At 41.8% G+C, this 16,249-nt stretch overlaps 1 protein-coding gene across 6 annotated transcripts in view; it reads left to right on the forward strand.

Moving 5' to 3' along the window:
• Positions 1-16,249, forward strand: part of DAAM2 (dishevelled associated activator of morphogenesis 2) — a 325,498-nt gene that overhangs the window by 284,626 nt on the left and 24,623 nt on the right. For all 6 annotated transcript variants that reach the window (XM_053305346.1, XM_053305390.1, XM_053305362.1 and 3 more), the window contains 4 exons: positions 1,955-2,123; positions 2,482-2,589; positions 3,246-3,306; positions 14,215-14,346. In XM_053305346.1, the coding sequence (XP_053161321.1) occupies positions 1,955-2,123; positions 2,482-2,589; positions 3,246-3,306; positions 14,215-14,346 (470 nt within the window). The remainder of the gene's footprint in view (positions 1-1,954; positions 2,124-2,481; positions 2,590-3,245; positions 3,307-14,214; positions 14,347-16,249) is intronic.

Here is a 16,249-nt window from a genome sequence, read left to right on the forward strand (position 1 = left end):
CTCACAGAAGCAGCATACCAGAGATGACAGACTACCACTAGTATTCCAGTGTTAGGAACAAGAAGATTTCTAACCATATCATCCATTGGGCCTGCCCACTGTTCAAAGAGAGGAAATAAGCACATATGTCCGTATTCTACTTTGTGTAGCCCTCTGAATTGCCCTTCATACTTGATTGAAATACTACATTAATGTGCTATTTAAATTGCATGATGAAGGGCAGTTCAGATACAGCCCAGCAAAGTGGAACAGTGTGCCAGGAGAGGAAGCAGGACGTGTCTTCTCATGCCCCTCCTCACTTGGTGAACAAGGCCAGCAGATGGTGGCATCCCAACTGGCCCAGTGACATTGGTATTACTAGATGAGAAGCCCAGGTGTTTTCTCAGTCAGTAGGGCTAACCAAAGGTGCTTTCTCAGTCAGTAGATCAAAATCCTGTGTGAGGCAAGCAGAGAAGACTTGAGTGACTCTACCTCACTTTGAAAGTATTGGAGGACCTTGATATTTGCGGGGGTTCGATTCCGTGGTTGTACAGCGGATACGGAAACTGCAAATATTGAGGCATTAGGGCAATGCGATCACGGGGTTTAGGTTCCCGGTCAGCCAAAGATGGTAAAAAATTGCCAAAAATGGGCCAATTGGGGGGGGGGGAATTGTGGGGGGAGCTCCTTACCATGCTTTGCTGCTCCCCCGTGTCACACTGTGCCCCCAGAATGGACCCAAATCAGGTGAAAATCACCATGTTTTTTTTTAAAGACAGGAGCCATTTTGTGGCTCCAACAGACAAAATGGTGGCTGGAAATGACCCACACAGATACACACAGTCACACACCCCCCCCGTGTATGGTGAGGTTAGATGTCTTTTTCCCGACCACTGATACACAAATCCGTGGATAACGAGGTCCTCCTGTACATACTATAGAATCCAAAGGAAAGAGTTGGGGTATGCAAGGACAAGGCAGTGGAGTGGAATCAGGAATATTAATAGTTTAATGGATATTATGTACAGAGAGGCAAGTGCAGACTGCTTTTCTGTGCTCTTGCTGCTGTCTGTTTGTTAGCTCCAGGACTGGAGTACAAGTAACTAAAGAATCATTCAAAAGCTGGATCAAGGAATGGATTAACCAAAAACACCAGACATACCAGAAGATTTCCAGTTGCCCCAACTCCTGGCTGGCTTGAGGATGAGCCAGATGCACATTCATCAACTCCCCATTCTTCCCCATAATAGAAAGAAAGAAAGAAAGAAAGAAAGAAAGAAAGAAAGAAAGAAAGAAAGAAAGAAAGAAAGAAAGAAAGAAAGAAAGAACCCCTTTGACACTGGCCTTGCAAAGTCTTCTCCCCAGAACTGGAGTTGAGCAAATAAACATACTTGGTCTTGGATTTGCATACACATTTGGAACGATGTGTACTGATGCTGAGAGAGGCTAAATTGTTGTGCACATGGGACAGGGCCTTCTCTGTTGTTGTCCCCAGGTTCTGGAATGCTTTACCAGTTAATGTTCGCTCTTTGACATCTCTGACTGCTTATAAAAAACAACCAATGACCTTTTTAATTTGTTCAGGCTTTTACACCTTAGGGGTTGCCAGCCTCTCAGTTCTCCTGCTTCTGTTGTCTTGTTTATGGGGTGTTTTTTTTTTTTTAGTGTGTTATTGTTTTTACTGTTTAACTGATTTTAAGGCTTTCAATGATTTTAACGGAATTTTATTGCGTTTTACCTTTTGTAAACCCCCTTGGGATGCTTTATGAGAAGTGGTACAAAAATTGAACGATAAAATAAAAAATAAAATTCCAGGTTGCGTCTTGGACAGGGACTGTTTTCTATGAAACCTGGGATTTAGAGAAGATTGCTCTCTGATTGTACTGTTCTCCCCACATAATGTTCCCCACCACCATTTGCTACCTGAAATTTCTCTGCTATGATAACTGAAGGGTGCCTCTTGTCTCTCTTTCAGCTCTTCTTCTGGCCTCCAAAGAGCTCACCCGTAGTAAGCGCCTGAAGCAGCTCCTGGAGGTGGTGTTAGCCTTCGGCAATTACATGAACAAGGGCCAAAGAGGCAATGCATATGGCTTTAAGGTCTCCAGCCTGAACAAAATAGCAGATACCAAATCTAGCATTGATAAGTAGGTTTGAAAGTCACCTTTTTTTACTTGTGGGATAATTTGTAGGGCATAAAATGTGGAGGGAGAGATAGGTTTCAGACTCAGCGGGGTGTTGTGTCTGCTGTGGGGAAAATAAATAAGTATCCAGTCTTCAGAGGGAAACTTGGGGCCACATGGAATATTACTTTTGGGATAAATGCTTGCTTTTTGTTGGCTTTGTTTCATTAAAAATATAATTTATATATATAATTTATAAAAACAAATACTCATACTTATTGTAAATGTTTGCTGGTGAACCTAACAACATAGCCAAATTATGATGCATTGCAGTTATCCTCACCATCTTGATTTCTGCCTTATTCATATCTCTTTGCCTTAGGAACATTACACTGCTACACTACTTAATTATGATAATTGAGAAGAATTACCTAGATATCCTAGACATGCAGTCTGAACTGCAGCATCTTCCAGAAGCAGCAAAAGTCAAGTAAGTGGGGGAGAAATGGAGAGACCATTATGGTAATAGAAAGGGAGGGGTTCTAGCTAACTGTCTCCATAATATACAGATTGATGTGCAAAATATTGGGGACATGCAGCAGCTTATAAAAAGTGCATTTCTCTTAACATGCCATATAGAAACGGCATGGTAAAGCTCTGTAGAGAAGATCATCATGGAATATAATCTTTACCACAAAGGTTTCTAGGTACAGTATGCTGTTGCCTTATACTGAGTCAGACTATTGATCCATCTAGCCCAGTATTTGGCTGGCAGCAGTATATCACAGGCAAAGTTACTTAAAGTTGGCCATATGGCTAGCTTATTATTCTGAAAAAGGAAGTGTCGTTCACTGGTCTGGTAGCCCACTGTTACAGAGGAGGCTAAAATTCTGGTTCTCTTCTGAATGTATGTGATCTTTAACATGACAACAAGCAGCCTAGGATTTTTAGCTTCCTATTAAAAGCCAGTGCAAAGCTGCACGGGACCCCTTCCTCCCATCTCTCAGCATCTGGTGTGGGGCTGGTGCCGGAGGCAGGATACCAGACTGGATGGACCAGTGATCTTTTCTGCTTCGGCAGTTCCTGTATCCCCATGTAACACTGCCTTTTTTGTTTTAATGGCTGGGTCTCTGTGTCTCCTTGCAGCTTGGTGGAGCTGGAGAAGGAAGTTAACAACATAAAGACTGGATTGAAAGTTGTTGAAGCTGTAAGTATGTCATGGTTTCCAAATACTCCACATTAAAAATGTCCCACTCGGGATCTGGGGCACTATATTTTTGGTGAGAGAAGAAGGGGCCTTTCGTCCTTTGTCGAGCACAGCCTAGTTCCCCAGGACTGAATACATTTTGAAAAATCTCTCTTGCAAAGGCTGAGCTGATGATCTTAACAGACCTGACTAAAGCAGCTTGTCTGATCTGCTACTGAGAGCAGTAGAATGGAAGTTTGACAAATCACAAACACTAAAGATGTGGAACGTTTTTCTTTTATTCTTTTAGAGACATTTGGTCTCTGAGCAGGTGTTTGGCATAGACCCTGTGGACAGCAATGCACTGATGGGGGTGTGGCTTGCTTGTTAAGGCATTTGTTACGGGCAGGCGTGGCCTGAGTGGACACAAAGCGCTGGAGTATACAAGCTGCACTGCAGCAGATAATTCTGCTTCCTGCTCAAAGTCCTCTAAGGAGCCTTTTGACTTAATGTCGGCACATAAGCCTTTCCCGAGACTAAAGCACTAATGGGAATGACTTGTACAGCTTGCTGCTTCTGAATGCAGACATATAGATAGTCCACTCCTAAATCTTTGCCATGCACAAGATGCCATGCCTTTCTCAAGGCTCATAATTGTGTCAAGATTGTATGACGTGCTTAGATCTGTGAATGTCATGTGCTCCATTTTGAGTATTCCCAAGCATCTTTAAAAACGTCAGAATGCTAGCAGCACAGCAGCAGCAGCAACAGCATCCTTCAGGCCAAACACACACATTCCCATCCGCTTCTGGGCCTCTTCTCTCCTCCAACCCCAACGTGTACACCACAGAACCTTCTATATCAGGGCTGCTCAACTTTGGCCCTCCTGCAGATGTTGGCCTACAGCTCCCATAATCCCTGGCAATTGGCCACTGTGACTGGGGATTATGGGAGTTGTAGTCTGAGAACAGCTGTGTGGCCTACGTTGAGCAGGCCTGTTCTATATACTCAAGGTGGTTTACAAGATAAAATCCAGAACCAGAATCTTTATTATGGTCACTGACCAGTAGAAGTTACAAGATAAAATCTAAAGCTATGATGATCAATAGCAAGAATGATTTAATTTCTATTTTTAAATAGAAATCAGTTAATCAGTTCATTAACTGCCTAGAGCTGTTTGATTAGGCAGTATATAAATGTAATAAATAATAAGCAGCAGAATATAAACAGTAGCAACTGAGTCCAAATTCTATCACTGAAAGCATGGGGAAAAGAGGTCTTAGCTTGGCATTGAGAAAACTAGGATAATTGGGCAAAACGTCACCTTCTAAAGTGGAGGCTGTCTTATATTTAGTGCCAGGCTGGTGCCGGGGGGTGGGGTGGGGGAAAACGATAGTCCCTGTTCAGCACAGCATGGAGAAAAAGCATTTCTCCAGTGGCTGTTTGTGTCGTCTTTGTGTTTGTTTTAGATTGTGAACCCTTTTGGGACAGGGAACAGTGTTCTCATTCTTTTTGCTTTGAAAACCACTGTGAGAACTTAAAAGCAGTATATAATATACTACTATTACTACTACTTATTATTTCTTGTTTACACAGTCAGACAGGTGTTATTGACTGGTTTGTTTTATCCAGACATCGAGTCCTTCCCAAGGACCTGGGATGGCTGAATTTTATCATCAATACTGTTGGTTATTATAGATATCGTCGCAAAATATAGGCTGTTCCCAGTAAAGCTGCTTTTTGTAATTGGCTGATGGTGATTTCTGTGGCCCCTATGGTGTTGAGGTGCTCTTCAAGGTCTTTTGGGACTGCACCCAGGGCGCCAATTACCACTGGGATTATTTTGGTCTTTTTCTGCCACAGCCTTTCAATTTCAATTTGTAGATCTTTGTATTTGGTGATTTTTTTCTATTTCTTTTTCTTCTATTCTGCTATCCCCTGGTATTGCTATGTCGATTATTTTGACTTGTTTTTCTTTCTTCTCATCTACAGTTATATCTGGTGTATTGTGTGGCAGATGTTTGTCTGTTTGTAGTCGGAAGTCCCATAATATTTTTACATCTTCATTTTCTTCAACTTTTTCCATTTTATGGTCCCAACAATTCTTGGCTACATGTAGCTTGTATTTTTTGCAGATGTTCCAGTGTATCATCCCTGCTACCTTGTCATGCCTTTGTTTGTAGTCAGTCTGTGCGATCTTCTTACAACAGCTGATTAGGAGGTCCACGGTTTCATCTGCTTCTTTACAAAAGCGGCACTTGCTGTTTGTTGTTGATTTTTCGACTTTTGCTCTTATTGCATTTGTTCCTAGTGCCTGTTCTTGCACAGCCAGTATTATTATTATTATTATTATTATTATTATTATTATTATTATTATTATTATTCCATGTTGTATGGATTGACTACAAGAAAGCGTTCGATTCATTGCCTCACACATGGAGACTAAAATGTTTAGAAACAACTGGTGTCAGCAAAAACATTCAAATATTTATTTTTTTAAAGCAATGAGCATGTGGAGTACACAGTTAATCAATGGCGAGACACTTGTACAGTTTAGCATTAGAAGAGGCATTTTCCAAGGGGACTCACTATCCCCTCTGTTGTTTGTAATCGCCATGACCCCACTTTCACAAATACTAAACAAAACAGGCCTCGGATACCAAACATCTAAAACATCCAGTCAAATCAACCATCTGCTGTACATGGACGATCTGAAGTTGTATGGAAAGTCCCAGTCAGAAATGGAATCACTGCTAAACACTGTCCGTATATTCAGTAGGGATATAGCAATGGAGTTTGGACTAGACAAGTGTGCTGCATTAATAATGAACAGAGGAAAAATAAGAAAAACAGAAGGAATAGAACTGCCCAATGGAAGCAAGATCAAAAACCTGGAAGAGAAAGAACATTACAAATATTTGGGCATTCTCCAGGCTGATAACATTGCACACATCATACAAGCCATAAACACCTGGACTATACCTGTTATCAGATATACTACAGGAATAATAGACTGGACCCAGGCAGAGCTAGAGACGCTAGATCGTAAGACCAGGAAAATAATGACCATCAATCATGCTATGCACCCCGCAGTGATGTCGATAGGCTATACCTCCCTCGCGGTTCAGGTGGAAGAGGAATGCTGCAAGTCCATCAAACAGTAGAGGAGGAGAAAAGAGGTCTTGAAGAATATATCAAGGAGAGTGAAGAAGATGTACTTCAAATGGTCAATAACGTGAAACTATTAAACACCAATGAAACAAAGTGGGCCTACAAGAAAGAACAAGTCAAGAACCAAGCAGAAAAATGGAAAAATAAGCCACTGCATGGTCAATATTTGCACAATATAAGTGGAAAATCAGACATCACCAAGACCTGGCAATGGCTTAAGAATGGCAACTTGAAGAAAGAAAAAGAGGGTTTAATATTGGCTGCACAAGAACAGGCACTAAGAACAAATGCAATAAGAGCAAAAGTAGAAAAATCAACCACAAACAGCAAGTGCCGCCTTTGTAAAGAAGCAGATGAAACCGTGGACCACCTAATCAGCTGTTGTAAAAAGATCGCACAGACTGACTACAAACAAAGGCATGACAAGGTAGCAGGGATGATACACTGGAACATCTGCAAAAAAATACAAGCTACCTGTAGCCAAAAATTGGTGGGAACCATAAAACTGAAAAAGTTGTAGAAAATGAAGATGTAAAAATATTATGGGACTTCCACCTACAAACAGACAAACATCTGCCACACAATGCACCAGATATAACTGTAGTCGAGAAGAAAGAAAAACAAGTTAAAATAATCGACATAGCAATACCAGGGGATAGCAGAAAAGAAGAAAAAAAACCCCAACAAAATACCAAGATCTATAAATTGAAATTGAAAGGCTGTGGCAGAAAAAGACCAAGATAATCCCAGTGGTAATTGGCGCCCTGGGTGCAGTTTCAAAAGACCTTGAAGAGCACCTCAACACCATAGGGGCCACAGAAATCACCATCAGCCAGTTACAAAAAGCAACTTTACTGGGAACAGCCTATATTCTGCAACGATATCTATAACAACAGCAACAACATTTACAATAAAATCCAGCCATCCCAGGTCCTTGGAAAGGACTCAATGTCTGGATAAAACAAACCAGTCAATAACACCTGTCTCACTGTGTAAATAAATAAATGAATAAATATTTGACCCAATCACTTCTCTATGCATGGTGTGGTGCAGGAGTGGGAACAAAAGTGGTATTTCCCACTCACCTGGCAAACCAGCTCCACCTCCAGTGCCACCAGACATTCTTATGAGGACATATTCAGTGGGGCCCACATGCGTATAACATGGCACACGTAGGCTTGGTTTACTTGATGGATTCTGGGATTTTAAAACATTCCATTTTTGTTCCCTTGCTGGATTAAGACCACTGTCAGTTGAATCAAATCCCAGAGGTTATTCACACAACTGAAAACTGGGTAGGACAAGTATCCTATCCAGGTTTGGGAGCTGTGTGCACTCTCAATTTTTGATTGTGTGGGAGCAAGCAACTAGCTAGGAGGAGGACTGTGTGGATTCAAGGTAGGAGGAAAAGCTGCATAGGACACCTTTCCCCCCTACCTTGTTCAGATACAGGGTTTGAAAGCTGGGTAGGACAGCACTGTCCTTCCCAGCTCCTGTCTCCCACACACTCACTTCTCCCTCCTCCTCCTTGTTTGCTTCCAAACAACCAAAAATTGGGAGCTCACGCACAGGGGCGTAGCCATCGAGTGGACGGGTTCAAAGAACCCGGGCCGCCACCTCTCAGGGGTCATGCCTGGTGCCCCCAACACTCCTCCTCCATCTGACGTCAGATGCTGGGGGCGTGATTTAGCTCAAAAACGGGGCCACAGCGCAGCAGGAGCAACTCTCCCTGCCTTGTAAAGGTAGGGAGAGCCGCTCCAGCCACACTGTGAAGGCAGTGCCGGCTGGAGCTAAACCACACCTCCACCTCTGATGTCAGGTGCGGGGGCATGGCTAAACGCTCCCTGTGTCTGATGTCAGATGCAGCTAGGGGGCTGCAGCGGCGGCAGAACCTGAGCCGCCACTGGCCTCCCTCCACCCCTGCTCATACAGGTCCCAAACCCTTGTCCTACCCAGTTTTCAGTTCCGTGAACAGCCTCACAGTATTGAAGGCATTTTAAATCCAGAGCTCCTTCATTGACATGCAAATGACCTTTTTAGTCATCGTCATCAAGTTGCTCTTGGAGTTGCTCTGTCATATTTTAGCAATAATAAATGCTGGTTGTTCAGCATGGGAATCTTGACTGCCTCTCTCTGGAGTTGTTTACAGTCTGTTTGCACTTCATGCTTAGTAGTGCAGGCAGCATTGATATTTTATATCAGGCCAACATCATGACTGGTAGGATCTCTAGCACATTTACAGTTGAAATAATATAATAATTTATCAGGGGAGCTGATGCCGTATGCACGCGATCACACACCTTGTTCCATATTAATCTTTAAGATGTGGCAGACTACGCCCATTCAGAACCTGTCAGTGTTCCCTCTAAGGTGTGTGCATGTGCGTGCGCTCATAAGCTTATTGATGTCTATTCAGTTAATTTTAGATCCCACTCAGGTTGATTAAAGACGGCCCCATTCCGAATGCACATGTGCAGTCCCTGCCTTGATACTGCCACTCCCTGCCCGGAACAAAACTAATTTCGCACACAGATGAAAAAAGTTAGAACACTGATCCAGGTCAAAAGTATTTCTAGAGCTGTGGCATTTCCCTAGGCTGTGCTAACCCCATCTTACATTGCCACTTACACAGTTGAGCACATGAAGTGAGGACTTGCAAAGCTCAAAGATATCCCTGTGCTGTGCTAGGCCTTGTTTCATATACTCCAAGGATTCTGACATTGCGAGGAGTAGTGATGGTTTCTCCCCACCCCACACCGCCCCACTGTATGTGAGACCGAACTCAGCCTGGGGACAGCTCTGGACCACCACATGCCCCAACCTAAGCCTCTCTGCATATTCTCTGAATAGACTGTAGAATCCACTCCAGATGAATAGAATCCACTTCCTGTCCTCCTTTTGTTCTGTTGCTTTTATTTACTGTACTTGATTTGATGTATTTTTATTTATTTATTTTTTTGTAATGTTTTTATCCTTCTAAGCCACCTTGGGGGCCCTTTGAGGGCTAAAAGGTAGGAAATAACTGCTAGAAATATATAAAACATATAAATGTCCATTCTTTTACCAAAGTACTTTAACACCACTCCTGTACTTGCAGTCACTAAAGGACATTGTCAATTCCAGTTCGCCCATCAGAATGCTTGGGTATATGGGAGGATAGCACATCGTTTAATGGTTTTAGCTGTGGATAGGGCAAGATGGTGCTGAATGCTACCTAAACTGCATGAAATGCTTTTTTTCTTATCTATCTTTAAACACAAATTTCATGTAAACCCTATCAGTGCTAGGGCCAGTCTGTGTGAGATGAAGGCTCTGAAGTTCTATATTTATCCATGAAAAGGTATCCTCTCTTTTCACTCTTCATGACAGGCAGGCAGGTTTTTCACACAGTGAGAGAGTTCTGTGTGCCTCAGCTCCTCTGGGTTGTCCGTTCCATGCAACAGAGAAATGGGAAGATTGTTGCAGCTGTTGAGCGATAAACCATTGATTTGGTTTGCCTTCAGCTTCTGGGTTGTTTGCCCAGTGTCCTTGCAGTACCTACTCCTCCCTCTTCTTGGGCAAGATCTTTTCCCCATTCATACACACCAGTTCCCCTCCCTTCCACCAACCCTTGCATGCATTTTTAAAAGAGCCTTGGCAGCCAACACCTCCCAGTCTTGCTCATTCATTTCACGTTCCCCCCCCCCCTTTTTGGCTTGTAAAAATGCAGCTCTATAGCAACAATGGAAGATCATTGTCAGAAAGGAACGGCAGAAAAAAAAGAAGGTGCAACTCTTGACTGTGTTCCAGTGTGTTCTTGCCACAGTCCTGGCTCTGACAGTTCAGAGGGTTCTTCAAGGCCCCTTATTACAAACACAAGACTAAAAATAGGTTCCCAGTCAGCTGCTCACACAGGCACTTTGTAATCCTTCACTTCCCAGGGCTGGCAGCACCGTTTAAAAATGAGACGCAAGTTCAGCTTTCAGAAACTTCACAGAGTGAAGCCGCCAGCGCAAAGTATATCATGATGCAAAGTTGTACATGTTCTTTGCTCCTTGGGAGCTTTTCTGCCAGAGTGTCTGCCTTTTTGCCAACAGCATTTGTACCACCTATGGCCAGGCCAATTTTTTTAATTTTTATTTTTAGATCTTGAACCAGAACTGAAAGAGATTTTGGAACTAATTTTCCAACGTATAATAGCATTTTAATTTTCCTCTTGGTTAAAGAAAGAAAGGAAGTCCCAAACAGTTCTGAGACAAGATGGTATATTTGGTGAAAAATAATTGGAAATGTATGCTAAACCATTAGTGTAGAGTGTGTGTGTGTGTGTGCGCGCACGCACACACACACATCAAACATGGAACCTTTTAGAAAGAAGAAAAAGACAACTCCCTGTGCCCAGAACACTTTACAACCAACATTTAGAAAGGAAGGAAGTGGAAGAGAAAAATAGAAGGGAGAGAACAAGGATAAGTTCACATTCATGGGGGATGGGGGGTAGATTTGCATTTGAGGAGTTCCTCCCCTCATTTTACTGAACTCTCCCCTGCAAAACCTAATATAACCCATCTCTCTGCCCATAAGTATAGAGTTGCTCCTGAAGTTTTTTCTCGGTCTTCAACCCTGCACATTGACAAAAAGAGTTGTGAGGGGTTCTCCCAGCATTAAATACATACAGGCCATTAATCTTTCCAAACATTTCTACTGTTCATTTATTTCTCTTAATGTATATCTTATTTATCTTATCCATCTTATATATTTGTTATTTCTCTGTGTAAACCGCCCTGAGTCATTTTTGGAAGGGCAGTATAGAAATTGAATTATTATTATTATTAATAATAATAATAATAATAATAATAATAATAATTAATATCCCATATAAAGATCTACAAAAAATATAAAGATCTAAAAAAAATACAAAGATCTAAAAATCAAAATTGTAAGGCTGTGGCAGAAGAAGACCAAAATAATCCCAGTAGTAATTGGCGCCCTAGGTGCAATTCCAAAACAACTTGAAGAGCATCTCAAAACCATAGGGGCCACAGAAATTGCCATCAGCCAATTACAAAAAACAACTTTACTGGGAACAGCCTATATTTTGTGACGATATCTATAATAATAACAACAATATTGATAATAAAATTCTGCTATCTCAGGTCCTTGGAAAGGACTCGATGTCTGGATAAAACAAACCAAATAACACCTGTCTGACTGTGTAAACAAGAAATAATATATCCCATCCTTTCCTCAAGGGATTCAGGGTGGCATATGTTTGATTTCCCCCATTTTTTTCCTCTCACAACAGCCCTGCGAGAAAGTTTAGGCTGAGTGTGTGTGACTGTCCCAAGGTCACCCAGTGAGTTTCATGGCAAGCAGGGATTTGAGTCCAGGTTTTTCTGGTGCAAAGAAATCTCAAACTATAAAGTGTTCAAAATTTAGTCCACAGTAGTGAATCTGTGAGATCCAGTGTCCTAGATATGCAATATTCTCTCCCCCCCATCAAATGGGTCCATTTTACAGGTAACCTGGACCACTTTTTGAGAAAATGTATGTATGTATGTATGTATGTATGTATGTATGTATGTATGTATGTATGTATGTATATATTGGTAGCATAGTGATAGCTGCTAACTAAAAAATTGTTGTAGTAATTACAGTCTCAAAATATGTGGAGAAATTGTCCACAGCCTAATTAATGATTATTTTCCTTTGCTTGGGGAAAATCAATTTATGTATGTGCCAGTTGAATGAACGCAGCAGCATATTTGGTGCTAAAATACAAATACTAATATAGTAATATACTAGTATAGCAATATCGACTAATATCGCTATGGAAGAAACAGTATTGAAAGGAAATAGATGGTAAGGAACACTTAATATTGTCCTTCACTGACCTCCTGAGGTCATTCAAAGCACTTATAGCTTTTTAAGAAAGAAATATTCAAGTCCTCTTGATCGCATTAGCATCACAGAGTCTTTTATTTTTGTCATCTGAAATAAAAGTGGAAGTAATGTATTTCAGACTTTGAATGCACGAGTATTTTATACTTCTGACATTCTGGAAAGATAACTTGGAATTAACCCGTGTGGGCCACCTTTAGCTCTTGCCAAGTCAAGGTAATTTTTGAGACTGTTTTGTTTAACAAGAGGAAGGGCAAAGAGACTAGTACTTCTTAGTAATGTCTACATTCTTCCATGTCATTTTGTCTCATGGTAGGACTAGATTTGCAGTGTCTTCATATCCTGGTCATCTGGTATATCTCTTTGCTTCCCTCTGTTCCCAGGCCCTCCTGAACCTCCAGTTCTTTGCTTTCTGTATATGTACACACACACTTTATCTGTGGTCATACTGAAGAAGTGGAAACCTGATAGGGAGATAGGACATAGGAAGTTGCCATATACAGGTGAAACTCGGAAAATTAGATTATCGTGCAAAAGTCCATTAATTTCAGTAATGCAAATTAAAAGGTGAAACTGATATGTGAGACAGACGCATTACATGCAAAGCGAGATCAGTCAAGCCTTAATTTGTTATAATTGTGATGATCATGGCGTACAGCTCATGAGAACCCCAAATCCACAATCCCAGAAAATTAGAATATTACATGGAACCAAGAAGACAAGGATTGTAGAATAGAGCAATGCAAGGAGACATAAGACAATAAGACATGCAAGGAGATCTATTTGGCACTTCATGTTGTACTGACTATCACATCAGCAAATATTTCTGCTCAATATTCCAATCAGATTAGAGTGATTTTGGTAGCTAGGGTTTAAAAGAGCAACCCCTGACACTTATGACAAGCATTACTTCAGCATTCTGATGGGTGAACCCAAAATGTTTTTTCTCCCCATATGGTCTTGTTATTAAGAGAGAGAGAGAGAGAGAGAGAGAGAAATAGCATTAAAAGTAATTGCCCGAGTACTTGTTAATCATAAAGCTGAACATTCTGGAAAGGGGCCTGGAACCTCTAAGAAACAGCTGGGCCTCCCCAACCTCTCCCACAGAAATGGGCCCTGGGCTTCTGGATGCTTAGCAATTGGGTAATCAGGGGTGTAGTGGAGGGGGGATGTGCAGGGACTGTGCACTGGTACTTCTCAGCTTCTCTGGCTGTTGGGCTGTGCATGGCCATGGGGGCTGTCATAGAGAGCGCCTGCACTTCTGAATTTGCAACTACATCACTGTAGGTAATACAGAGGAAGCTGCTTTATGCCACGTCCATCCATGGCTCATTTAGCTCAGTATGTCTACACTGACTAGCGACTCTTCTGCAGGGCTTCCAGACAGGTGTCTTTCTCAGCCCTACCAGGATATGCCAGGAATTGAACCTGGAACCTTCTGCATGTAAAGCAGATGTTCTACTACTGAGCTATGGTCCTTCTCCAGTAGAATATGATCTGCATAGTTTTCCTTGTGTCTCCTTGTGTAAAAGGGCCGGAACCCTTTTTAAAAAACTTAACACTTCCCAACACATTATGGGGAAGGGCTTTGAAGATGGGTAGGTCTCCACAGCACTCCTGAGGCTAGGATCCTGGCTACCTTGGAAATTAACATAAGAAATACATTTCCACTTGATTCCAATCACCATGTGTAATTTTGTGTCCCGCCCCCAGGAATGCTTACTAACTCACTGTCTGTCTCTCTCTCTTTTAATGTCCTGGGGGAGGCCACCAAACAAATGCTTGCTTGAGTTTAGCAATATGGCTGCACCAGGTACAATAATCTCACCAAAGACTTCATTGCTAGCTGCCAATCATCTGACCTTTTTCTTTTTTCAGGAACTAGACTATCAGAAGAGACGTATGCGGGAAGCAGGTGATAGATTTGTCCCTGTCATGAGCGACTTCATCACTGTAGCCAGTTTTAGCTTTTCAGAGCTAGAAGACCTTCTAAATGATGCAAGGGATAAGGTAGGAAAACAGTTCTAGTCTATTGTCTTGATGCATTGTCTTGATATTGTCTTGATCTCATGGTCCTTAATACCTAGCAGCCATTAAAATGCTGGGCATTTTAATGGGCCACATAGGATATAGCACATGTATCAGAAGGTGTCCCAATCTGATTGGTTTTTTTTTTAAAAAAGCATTTTTCTTTTTCTTTGGGGAAATGGTAAGTTCTGATATATGAAGTCTTCTTTTCAGTGCCTTGGACACAACGTTGAAACTTTGAGAATTAACAGTGGGGAAAAGCTTGCAACATTTGGATCAAAATTTCAGGGAGAATCGAGACATTCCTGTTCATAATCTGGTTTATTTGCGGACCAGATGTTGACAAGGAAAACTCCCGTAATGTTGGACATAAACATTACAGATACCATTTAGGTGTTTGTTAAACCACATAGGTTAATATAAAATCTCTGAAAATTTATAAAATGTAGAAATGGAGACAGTGGCTGACATCCTGTTAGTGCACTTGCGCAAGGACGTTACACAGGTGAGTTCTGCCAAGTCTGGAGTTTGCAGTCCTGACTAGTGTTGTGCTACTGCAGGCACGCTTGCAGTTGCGCACCAGTTGTGCAACCTGTGGCATGCAGCTGTTTTAAAAGGAACGTTTGCACAAGAGCACTGGGGCGCAAGAGCACAATTTTACAACTCTCCATTTTTAGCACAAGTATGCAGCTGCCTTGTGCTAGAGCAATTTGGTTTGTTATGCAAACCCTTCATTATTCAGATTGTGGCTACTGTCTTCCCACTCCTAGCAGATCCACTCTTTTCTGCAGCATCCTGATGCAATATGGTGGGGTTTCTCCAAAACCACCAGCAGAACGGGATCTCTTTCTCACAGAGTACGTCTGAATCAGTGCTCTCAGGATTGTGTTAGGAGTTTTTGCCTGGAGCTCTCTCACATTAATGACATATGAAAAAAGAATAATTGAGTCTGTTGGTAATTAATGATTTATGGCACACTTTGCCTCAAAGACCATAATTAGAGAGAACTGATATGCTAACCAAATATAGCTACAACCTGCCAACCTAAATGTGTTCTCCAGGAAAGTGAATATGTTAGTTCTCCATTTCCTTCTTTAACATTGTTCCCCCTTAGGTAGTGTGTTTGTTTCTGTTAGCCAAGATGTAAGTCACCCCAAATGTACTGTTTGTTGAGTACTTCAGATAAAGAAACATTAAAACACAAAAACTTTGACTGAAGTCCTATCCCGAAGTTCTTTCCTGGGAGTAAGTTTCACTGAACATAGTAGGGTATACTTCTAAGTAAAAATGCGTAGGATTGCTCTGACTTTGCCTCCTCCTTCAATGCCAAAATTGAAACAATCCATTCTGAACTCTCTTCTTCTGTCCTTCTCCCTGTTCCTGCTCTTTCTCCTCCTTTACATCCCCCAATTATTTTGTTTTCCTCACACTGTCTCTTGTTGGATGAGTTGAATACCCTGTTGTCCTCATCAACTCCTTGTTCCCCTTGACCCTATCCTCTTTTGACTCCAGGTTGCCATCTCCTCTGCCAGTATCCCTCCTTCCCACCACATCATCAATCTGTCACTCTCCTCTGACTGCTTCCTTAATTCATTCAAAAATGCCATTGTCTCCCCTTTTCTAAAAACAACAACTCATTCCTTGACCCATCCTCCCTCCCGAGCTACTTCCCAGTCTTCCTTCTACTCTTTGGCTCCAAACTCCTAGAACAAACTCACATTGCTTTGACTTTCTCTCCTCTTGTGCCACTTTTGACTTCCTCCAATCTGGCTTCCACCTCCTCCCTATTCTCCACTGAAACTTCTTCAGAAAAACAAGCAGTGATCTCCTCACCTCACAATCAAAAGGTATCTATTCTGTCCTCATCCTTCTTGACCTCTTTGCT

Source organism: Hemicordylus capensis, chromosome 1 (assembly GCF_027244095.1).
Source record: "Hemicordylus capensis ecotype Gifberg chromosome 1, rHemCap1.1.pri, whole genome shotgun sequence".
Classification (NCBI taxonomy): Eukaryota; Metazoa; Chordata; class Lepidosauria; order Squamata; family Cordylidae; genus Hemicordylus; species Hemicordylus capensis.